The sequence below is a fragment of the Periplaneta americana genome, chromosome 6 (assembly GCF_040183065.1).
Source record: "Periplaneta americana isolate PAMFEO1 chromosome 6, P.americana_PAMFEO1_priV1, whole genome shotgun sequence".
Taxonomy (NCBI): Eukaryota; Metazoa; Arthropoda; class Insecta; order Blattodea; family Blattidae; genus Periplaneta; species Periplaneta americana.
Window position 1 is genome coordinate 102185936 of NC_091122.1, and position 12004 is coordinate 102197939.

The window sequence follows — 12004 nt, forward strand, 5'->3', positions numbered from 1 at the left end:
TATTGTAGGGAAACGAAGCAAAATTCAAGTGGATTGCCCTTCGGTTATAGAATAGTACATCAAATACATGGGAGGAGTAGATAGATTTGACGAAAATGTCCATTCTTGAAAGTGAGCTTTCATGGAACGAAATGGTGGTACCCAATTTTTGCATTTGGTCTCGAAGCAGCCTGTCATAATGCGTGGTTAGTATCAAGAAGAGATGCAATACAAAAAGACTTGACATATTGTGAATTCCTGCGAAATATCGTGCAAGTATGTTGTGGTCTCTATGGGAAAGATCCATACAGACATCCAGCCAGCGATTCAGTCTCATCCAGTAGTACTATAATATATATGCTATTTTAAATATTCTCCAGTGAATAAAATATGATATTGCAGTCATTAAATGTGACAATAAGATTTATTGCCCAATGTCACCTACAGGTGACACCACTACAGTCCGTTTGTAAATATGATTTTCCATGAATTCTCAATAAACAAGACTTCTATAGGTTATAATTAACATTATTTAGTCATTTATAAACAATTTGTACATCTATAATGAGTTTGGGCTAAGACGGGTTAATATTGGAAGATTCAATATTCCGAAATTAAAGGACGAGGAAACTAAGCAACATTATCAGGTCGAAATTTCGAAAAGGTTTGCCACTTTAGGAAGTTCCAACAAAGTTGAAAAAGAGTTAGATGTTAATAGCATGTGGGAAAATATCCGAGATATTATCAAAATTGCAGCTGGACAGAGCATAGGTTATTATGAAACTAAGAAAAAAGAAACCGTGGTTTGATGAAGATTGTTGCATGGTAGTAGAAAGAAGGAAACAGGTAAAATTGAAATTCTTACAGGATCCAGTTGAGGCGAATAGAGATAATTATTTCAATAAAAGATGGGAAGCAAATCGTACACTTAGGAATAAAAAGAGAGATTACTTGAAGGAAAAACTGAATGAGGTAGAAACAAATAGTAGAAATAAAAACATTAGAGATTTATATAAGGGCATAAAGGAATTTAAGAATGGATATCAGGCAAGGTTAAACGTGATCAAGGATGAGAATGGTGACTTGCTTGCAGACACTCATTCAATCCTGAACAGATGGAAAAACTATTTTGGGCAACTATTAAATATACATAGGCCAAATAGAAATGATCGGGGCGAAACTGAAATACAAACTGCTGAGCCATTTATACCCGAACCCACACTTTCTGAAGTCGAAATTGCGATAGAAAATCTGAAAAATTATAAATCTCCAGGTATCGATCAAATTCCAGCAGAATTAATACAAGAGGGTGAAAGCGCATTATCTAACGAAATTTATAAGCTTGTACTTGCTTTTTGGGAAAAGGAAATTGTGCCAGAAGAATGGAAGGAGTCCATAATCGTACCTATCTTTAAGAAGGGGGACAAGACTAATTGTAGTAACTTTCGAGGAATATCACTTTTGTTGACGTCATACAAAATTTTGTCCAATATTCTTTTGAGAAGATTAACTTCATATGTAGATGAAATTATTGGAGATCATCAGTGTGGTTTTAGGCGTAATAGATCAACTATTGATCAGATATTTTGTATTCGACAGATAATGGAGAAAAAATGAGAGTATAAGGGTACAGTGCATCAGTTATTCATAGATTTCAAAAAGGCATATGACTCGGTTAAGAGAGAAGTTTTATATGATATTCTTATTGAATTTGGTATTCCCAAGAAACTAGTTCGATTAATTAAAATGTGTCTCAGTGAAACGTACGGCAGAGTCCGTATATGTCAGTTTCTGTCAGATGCGTTTCCAATTCACTGTGGGCTAAAGCAAGGAGATGCACTATCACTTTTGCTTTTTAACTTTGCTCTAGAGTATGCCATTAGGAAAGTTCAGGATAACAGAAAGGGTTTGGAATTGAACGGGTTACATCAGCTGCTTGTCTATGCAGATGACGTGAATAAATTAAGAGAAAATCCACAAATGATTAGGGAAAACACGGGAATTTTACTTGAAGCAAGTAAAGAGATAGATTTGGAAGTAAATCCCGAAAAGACAAAGTATATGATTATGTCTCGTAACGAAAATGTTATACGAAATGGAAATATAAAAATTGGAAATTTACCCTTTGAAGAGGTGGAAAAATTCAAATACCTGGGAGCAACGGTAACAAATATAAATGATACTCTGGAGGAAATTAAACACAGAATAGATATGGGAAATGCCTATTATTATTCGGTTGAGAAGCTTTTATCATCCAGTCTGCTTTCAAAAAATCTGAAAGTTAGAATTTATAAAACAGTGATATTACCGGTTGTTCTTTATGGTTGTGAAACTTGGACTCTCACTTTGAGAGAGGAACATAGGTTAAGGGTGTTTAAGAATAAGGTGCTTAGGAAAATATTTGGGGCTAAAAGGGATGAAGTTACAGGAGAATGGAGAAAGTTACACAACGCAGAACTATGCGCATTGTATTCTTCACCCGACATAATTAGGAACATTAAATCCAGACGTTTAAGATGGGCAGGACATGTAGCACGTATGGGCGAATCCAGAAATGCATATAGTGTTAGTTGGGTGGCCGGAGGGAAAAAGGCCTTTGGGGAGGCCGAGACATAGATGGGAAGATAATATTAAAATGGATTTGAGGGAAGTGGATTAATCTTGCCCAGGAAAGGGACCAATGACGAGCTTATGTGAGGGCGACAATGAACCTCCGGGTTCGTTAAAAGCCGGTAAGTAAGTTAGGTTATGTTTCATAATCACTAATATAAGGAATGTAGAAAACAACAGCTTACCAATTGTTGCAGTACTATTAGTGCCTTAAAGTAACTTAAGACATCTATACCCACAAGAGTTTGGATCCATTATTCTTAACTCCTACCATACATACATTAGACAATAATTATGATAAACACCTGCAATCACATATAAAACTGACAGAACTGAAACACTATCCTCCTGGTTTATGAGCAATCCACCAGGCTGCGGTACAGATGGTGTTGTATTCCTCTAAGTGTTCTTTCAAATGCAGGTAACTTCCGGAATTATTGATAACGATCTATACCTCTGGATAAAGTGAAAGAAAATGAATATAGGTGTGTAATTATCTCATTTTGGTAAAAGAAAAGCACATAGTGTCCTATACCTCCGGGGTACAGATATAGAAAGGAGGTGTAAGGTAAAAATAAATATGAAGAGAGAGAAAATTAAGAAAAGATTATGAGAATAGCAATGTGTACCTGGAGAGCTTCCGCTTCATCACGTCTCTCGTCCTCGGTGTTCATGGTGACGAACCTGAGTACGAGTAAGTTGAGTGACGCGGCCACGATGGCCAGCCCAAACAGGATGAAGATAAGCGCGAAGGCCACGTACTCGGGCTTTGTTTCGAGGGCGCTGTCTTTCTGTAGCGCCACCATGTCGCCGAAGCCGATGGTCGTTAGCGTGATGAAGCAGTAGTAGACGGAGTCGAAGTAGGTCCAGCCCTCGTATCGGCTGAAGGCGGCAGCGCCTCCCGCGATGGTGAGGCTGCTAAGCGTCGTGACTACGCAGATCAGATTGATCTCGGACGCTTGCACGTCTTTACAGCGCAGCATGCGCTTCACGTTACGAATCACCACGGACGAGAACTTGTTGAGACGTTCGCCAATACTCTGGAACATCACCAGACCGAGTGGGATTCCTACGATGGCGTAGCACATGGTAAACAGTTTGCCGCCCACAGTGTTGGGCGTAGAGTGTCCGTAACCTGCAACACACCGTTATTTGTTCGTCACTGAAGGCATTGCCCACTTAAATCTCACTTCATAAATTACATCATCTAATAAGGTGATTGTTTAGTGTTACATCATGCGTGGAGGGTAACGGGTAACAATACAGTACATAGGTTCTACAACTGTCTAGAAGAATATAAAATATAAAATAATTTACGATTTGCAAAGTGGCTTTAGAGAGAAGAAATTGAGTGACAACATATTCATTATAAAATCGATAAATGATAAATATATGAACTCTAAAAGGGGATGCATGTATTGGCGCTTCATTGATCTAGAACAGCGTTTTTCAACCTTTGTATTGTATTATATTGTATTTATTTACATTCCATGGTATTCGTACATCACTTCACAGCTAGAATATGGAATATGTCAAACGAAGAAAAGAAAAAAAAAATCTTAATAGTACCATGTACCGGTAACCATAACTTCTGATATTTATTGTCAAAAACTCAGACGCCTTGCTGCCGTAATTGAAAAAAAAAAAAAAAAAAAAAGACTGCATCAAATGCTGCTGCAACACGATAATGCACGCCCGCACTCCGGTAACATGACGAAAGCAGCTATCCAGGAGCTTGATTGGGAGATGATTCCACATCCCTCACATTCTTCCGATCTTGTGCCCTCAGATTTCCACCTTTTGCGTTCTCCATTCAACCATCTTCAAGGAAACTTCTTTGATAACGAAGATGCTTTACAAACTTGGTTTCACGACTTCTTTAACTTCAAACCAGCAGATTTCTTTATACGCGGAAACGAAATACTATACCCCAGCGTTGGCAGAGAGTCATAGACAGTGGCGGCTCGTGGGTATTGAATTCAGAGGGGCTGCATACAAAAATAAATCATGCAACTTACCTCATTTAAAGATTAGTTCCATGCGCCTTATTAAAATTCGATATGTCGTTTAACATAGTCTTTGCCATGGAAAACATAGCTAATGCGGTCAGTCTCTCTTCTCTCATCGTATTTCTGAGATAGGATTTTACTCTCTTCAAACACGAAAAGCAACGTTCTGGTTCGGAAGCTGTCATTGGTGATAGCTATGCGTAGTAGTTCCATAACTTCTGAAAATGAGGCCTCTAAGTTCTCAGATAGAAGAAACTGCAACAGCTTTACTGCGTCACTGATACAGTATTTCTGAATTATTGTCTCTGATACAACACAGTGAGTTCCGTTTTTAGTTTGTCTTTATCGAACATTGGAAAAAGCTTCACACATACATTTAGGTCATTTTCAGGAAATGAGCTTTTGTAGCATTCAAATTTTTCTAGACACAGAAGAGAAGATAATATCAGATGATCTATGAACTGGAATCGGGTGTTAGCTTGTGTGAAAATGAGGTCACACACTTCCTTGGCTGCCGCAACACTTGTCTGAATCCCTTCGACCTTACGACGGTTTTTAGGGTTTTCATTTTCACAGATCTCGCTGCTCAACTGTGCACTGTTCCGTATTGTCTGTATGGCATAAACAAAGCTTGATATGCAGAGTCGGCCTCGGTAGCATAGTCGATTACGGGTTCAATCCCGGCCGAGGTCGATGGCATTTAAATGTGTTTAAATGAGACAGGCTCATGTCAGTAGATTTACTGGAATTTAAAAGAATCCTGTGAAACAAAATTCCGGCACACCGGCGACGCTGATATAACCCCTGCAGTTGCGAGTGTCGTGAAATAAACCATAATTTAATTTTTTATATGCAGATTTGAACCTTAGAAATATCTAACTGGCAATGTTGTAGTTGGTTGTATAATATATCTACATGATACATCAATAAATGAAAAAAAAAAAAAAAACTGAGCCAGAAATTCAATTCAGGATCTTCAAGAGTACGCACCAGGGTGCTTGCCTAATTTATTGTGATGTTGTTAGATGTTTCACATTCCATTATGGTTTGAAAACATTCTAGCAATGGCTCCTTCTTCTCATGGACAACATTTACTGTTTTTATTTTAAAACTCCATCTTGTTGCCCCAGCTGATGGAATTGTCTTTGAAACACATTAATCTAATACAAACTGTGTGGAGATTGAGAGAAGAAAACAGGGGTACTGGATAAATTAGCAAAAAAATATGCGAGCTTTGTAGGCTATTTTGTTTAGCGGCTCTTTCCATTATGAGATTCAACTGATGGGTAGTAAATTTCACATTTCTCCTGAATTGTTAAGGTACTGAACTGAATAGACTGTAAATATTGTACAGAATTAAACATTGTTGCACTTGTCATACTCACAACATTAAAGAAAATGTATTTAAAACTGCGCGCTACTGACAAACTACTGCAAATTTTGCAGCGCCTGGAAACTCTGAATTCACGGCGAGGGGCAGCAGGGGGAGGGGTAAAACTAACGCGCAAAGCATTCGAGACGAGACTGGCAGCTCCAGGAGAGGAAGTGGCTTCACCAATCCGTCCTTGTCTCTCGTTTCGCTCTGGCTGCACCAGGGCAGGAAGTGACTTCACTAACGATTGCGAACAGGTCAATGAGAGCGAAATTCTTCAAAAAAAAAATTCGAGCCGCTAAATAGAGACTATACAGTATTTCACATAAAACGAGACAAGAGCCACAAATGTCTGGAGGTGCTGCAGCTCCGCAGCCCCCCTTCGAAAGCCGCCCCTGTGTAGGAAAATATAATATTATCGATTAATTTCTGTCTTCTATTAATCTCAAATAAAAACTTTATGTCACAGCGAAAAAACCCCTACGAACTTAAGCATCAACTTAGTATCCAAACAGACTATTGATAGGATTAGGTCTAAATTTTTAAAATAAATTTTTAGGAATTCCGTGGAATACTTCTAACCTAGCTACGAGATTTGAAATAGGAGTGTATATCATGGGTACAATAATAAAAAGTAAATTGAAGTTCTTTAGACATATTATGGCAAAAGAAGATAGATCTATTGAAAAAGTTGCTTACAATTATTTCGATCTACTAAATTAAATTCCAATTTGTTAATAGGTTTAGATTTTAGAAAATAAATTAAGCAGATAAGGTCTTAATTGTTATAGCATAAAATAGGGACAATGAAATTTAATATAATTTGTAGGGTAGTGGAAGATGTAACGAAATAACTAGAAAAGAGCAATGGCAAAATATAAATACTTACATACTTAATTAATTCATCATGGAAACAAGAGATGTACGTAAGAATAAATAACAAAGAAGTGAGGATATAATTCGGGAACAGTTAGGGTAACACAGGTAGAGATATGACCGTAATCCTTCACGAATTAAAAATAGATGATCAGTTTCTACGAATATCGAGTCAAAATTAATAACAGTCATTTATGCTACAAGAGAGCATAGTAGGATTTTATTCACAAGTGGATTATTTAGCGCCCGAGACGTTAACGAGGGTGATAATTTTCACGAGTGCATGTAATCTGTTTATTCTCGAATAGGATACAATATTTAATCAAATATGACTTTATAAATTATTATAATAAATACATATTACAGCATTAGCTTAGTGAGTTAAAAACTTTTAATTCACTGCTGTCAATACATCCATTGTTTAGATGCTAAGGACGGTGAAATAAAGACCAGTTTAGATACAAGTCATGGATAAAATATTTTTATTAATTTTACCTAACTTAAAATGATATCTAGGATCCATTCACCATTTATGAAGGAAGTGAGACAATCCAGAAAAAAATCATGTTTCTGTTACCGGTACCGGTACTATTGAAAAAGTTATATTTTAAGATAGTAGTAGTAGTAGTAGTAGTAGTAGTAGTAGTAGTAGTAGTAGTAGTAGTAGTAGTAGTAGTAGTAGTAATAATAATAATAATAATAATAATAATAATAATAATAATAATATATGCACGCAGAATAAATATGGGAAATGCCTATTCGGTTGAGAAACTTTTGTCATCCAGTCTGCTTTAAAAAAAAACTGAAAGAAGTTATAAAACAGTTATATTACCGGTTGTTATGTATGGTTTTGAAACTTGGATTCTCACTTTAATAGAGGAACAGAGGTTAAGGGTGTTCGAGAATAAGATGCTTAGGAAAATATTTGGGGTTAAGAGGGATGAAGTTGTATTCTTCACCTAACATGATGCTTACTGACTTTTAAGGAACCCGAAGGTTCATTGCCGCCCTCACATAAGCCCGCCATAGGTCCCTATCCTGAGCAAGATCAATCCAGTCACTATCATGATATCCCACCTCCCTCAAATCCATTTTAATATTATCTTCCCATCTACGTCTTGGCCTCCCCAAAGATCTTTTTCCCTCCGGCCTCCCAACTAACACTCTATATGCATTTCTGGTTTCGCCCATACGTGCTACATGTCCTGCCCATCTCAAACGTCTGGATTTAATGTTCCTAATTATGTCAGGTGAAGAATACAATGCGTGCAGTTCTGTGTTGTGTAACTTTCTCCATTATCCTGTAACTTCATCCCTTTTAGCCCCAAATATTTTCCTAAGCACCTTATTCTCAAACACCCTTAATCCATGTTCCTCTCTCAAAGTGAGAGTCCAAGTTTCACAATCATAAAGAACAACCGGTAATATAACTGTTTTATAAATTCTAACTTTCAGATTTTTTGACAGCAGACTGGATGATAAAAGCTTCTCAACCGAATAATAACAGGCATTTCCCATATTTATTCTGTGTTTAATTTCCTCCCGAGTATCATTTATATTTGTTACTGTTGCTCCCAGGTATTTGAATTTTTCCACCCCTTCAAAGGATAAATTTCCAATTTTTATATTTCCATTTCGTACAATATTCTCGTCACGAGACATAATCATATACTTTGTCTTTTCGGGATTTACTTCCAAATCTATCTCTTTACTTGCATCAAGTAAAATTCCCGTGTTTTCTCTAATCGTTTGTGGATTTTCTCCCAACATATTCACGTCATCCGCATAGACAAGCAGCTGATGTAACCCGTTCAATTCCAAATCCTCTTTGTTATCCTGGACTTTCCTAATGGCATACTCTAGAGCAGTGGTTGTCAGCACTCGCTGAAATGTGCAACGGGTACGCGGTGCTGTTCCATGTACACGGTCGTGCAGCAGGGAGAGATAGAGAGCATACCCGCTAGCAGCTACGCAGTGCACTATGGTGCGCTGCGTTTTCAGCGGGTAAGAGATGCTAGCCCCAGCGTGCTCTGTGCTGACGACCCCTGCTCTAGAGCAAAGTTAAAAAGCAAAGGTGATAGTGCATCTCCTTGCTTTAGTCCACAGTGAATTGGAAACGCATCTGACAGAAGTTTAGGAACATTATATCCAGACGTTTGAGATGGGCAGGGCATGTTGCACGTATGGGTGAATACAGAAATGCGTATGGAGTGTTAGTTGGCAGACCTGAGGGAAAAAGGCCTTTGGGGAGGCTGAAACATAGATGGGGAGTATAATATTAAAACTGTATTTGAGGGAGTTGGAATATGATGGTAGGGACTGGATTAATCCTACTCTGGATAGGGACCAATGGCGGGGTTATGTGAGGGCGACAATGAACCTCCAGGTTCTCTAAAAGTCATTTGTAAGTAAGTAATAATAATATATGAGCTTGGAGAACTCACTAGATAAATCAAGTACTTAAGTATAGTGAAGTATAGAGCGTGGAATAGTTTTTTTTAATGTATATAAAATTATAAAAATGTTTGTTATTTTCCGTTATCTTTGTTCCTTTGTATATAAGAACTAGCCATACCTGTGCGTTTCACTACACTTGTTAGAAATAAATATAATATGTTATATTTTCAAATCTCCCTTCCATGAAGGCGGCAAGAGCGAATGGACACTTTGCAAAGTTATATGAAGATAAATTAAAAATCAATGGGAAATTCTATGACGTAGAATTCTGTAAGGCAAAATGAAGATCACCCAATATTTGGATTAAATACGAAGAAGCGAGAACATCAATAAGAAAAAGAGCAGAGAAGATCTGAAGAAATGGGTACGAGGTCGCAAGGCACTAATGGACAGATTGTTGGAATTACAATCGTGAGGAAGAAGAATGGTCAACAGAGAAATAAAATGAAGCAACCGCAGATATCGCACAAACAGGAAAGTATGGAAAATGGAGAAAATCATCGTCATAGATTAATACCGACCAGCCCAACTAATCAGAGGATAAGAGATGATCGGAATTTGAACTGGGACAAAAAATACGTGACAGGTGATGGACAGTCTGTTCAATCAGCAGTTGTGGTTGAAAGTAATTATCATAACAAGATCGTTGACCAGATACGTATAGACGACAGAGAATTTACAGAATTTCAAAATAAGCACTTTGTGCTGGAAGAAGCGAGACAGAACCAGGAAATGCTGAGATCGAGAATACATAAGAAGAAAACGTACGTGAAGAAATCAAATAAGAGCGGCTTAAGTACTACAAGTGCATTGAAGTTTAGTGACACGAGTAAAATTTCAAGTGATTCGGGAAGTGAATTAGCTTGGTGAATAGTGAATGAATGTAAGAAAAAGAGGAGGATACAAATATGAGGGAATGTAAGCAATAGACATAAATCTAAATTAGAAGAGCGTCTGCAATAGGTATATCTGTAATGAATATAAATGTGGCACCGGATACAAAATTGTGAGGTCCATATTACATGAATGTAAATGTTGACATTAAATATATATCACATCATATCATTATATTTTCAAATATAGCTTTGTAATTACTTAGTGAATAATGGCTTATTATATGTTGTAAGTCGTTTGCTACTGAATTATTTTCGAAGTAGGCCTAGTATTTAAAACTGTGAATGTAACTGTTATTATCAAGCAATACTTTCTGGAGTTTTTCAATTCTACTTTTAAGCTTGGTACTAGATTAGACCTAACAAACAATTGGTCAGTGTCTGAAACAAAATATAGCTCTACTATTAAGAACTGAAGGTCGTTACTCTCAGCTGGAAGAAGATTTCCTATTAAATGATTAGCCTATGCTTGAACTTTAAATGTTGGCATAAAATTGGCTTCATGTAGCCTATTTCTTTTGCACCAAACGATGTCACTTGAAATAAGATGTTTTACTGTCTTATATTAGGCCCATGTAAATATACCTTTATTCTTAGGATATCAATCATATAAGGTATTTGATTCTGGTTGGAGAGAATACTTTGGTGGTCAAGGTATATACATATTATTTATATATATAGGTAAGATTAATCAGTGGTGGCAATATAATAATTTAAAATTTTTTCTTATATTTTTTGTAATGAGAATTGTTATTATAATATTTTTATTATTTAGACTTGAATAGCTTATATTTTAGAGCGTGACATTGAAGATGTTAATGAGATTTATTTAATCTTTGAGTATTACCCTAGATCATATATACTAACAGATAGCTCTTTTATATAGGCTTTAGAGTTTGCAGTCGAGGCCGGCTTGATGTAGTTCAATAATCGTCAACAGATGGCACAATGACCAACACCATCACGAGACACGAACTCTGAACCGGTCTGGTCGGTCTAAATCGATTATTTTTTGCTTACGAGATATTCTCGTAAGCAACGGTATGTACTGTCGACAACTGATGACCATGGATAAATATTATTGGCCTATATGACCTTGGCAAGTTCGGAACGAGGGAATTCTAATTATGGTTGTCACGTGGGCGAAGCGAAGAGATAAGATAAAGTACGCCTTTGTATTGAATAGAATACAATACAGAGTCTCGCGCAAAGCCAATCTACCTAGAATATGTAGACCATGTTATAAAGTTATCGGTCGGCTAAATTATGATTCGTTATCTCTTCTGTTTTTATATATTTGTCGTGAATATTATTTATATTATCAACTGAGTGTGTAACAATTTATCCGTTAATTGATATTTCACTAATGATAAATCCAAAGAACAATGGGAAATAAGGGACTAAACACTGAAAAATAAACAAAATAAGAGAATTTGACGTTCATAATTATAATGTTGTCGAAGTTTTGTTATACTTTACTTTGAATTATTTTAATTTGCACCACAAAAACGTATGAAAATTAATGTTAACATTACCTATTTAGTTATGATAGTAGTATATTGGAAAATTTGTGCATATAGCCTGAACACAATATATAAGTAATCCTATCCTAACCTAACCAATGGTAGTCTTGTTTATTTCATACATGTTCGTATAATTATACAAAAACAAGAATAATCTAGTTTGCAGCCTGTGATATTGTCTCGTTTATAGTATTATATAATATACATATTACGATATTTACTAGGTCCTTTAACAATATATAGTTAATAATATTATAAAATATACAGGCCTAATCCATTACCAAG

The 12004-nt window shown here is 36.4% G+C and overlaps 1 protein-coding gene across 3 annotated transcripts in view; it reads right to left on the minus strand.

The window, feature by feature from the left end:
- Window positions 1-12004, minus strand: part of Task6 (TWIK-related acid-sensitive K[+] channel 6) — a 167897-nt gene that overhangs the window by 56325 nt on the left and 99568 nt on the right. For all 3 annotated transcript variants that reach the window (XM_069828604.1, XM_069828603.1, XM_069828605.1), the window contains exon 3: window positions 3219-3724. In XM_069828604.1, coding sequence (XP_069684705.1) covers window positions 3219-3724 — 506 coding nt within the window. The remainder of the gene's footprint in view (window positions 1-3218; window positions 3725-12004) is intronic.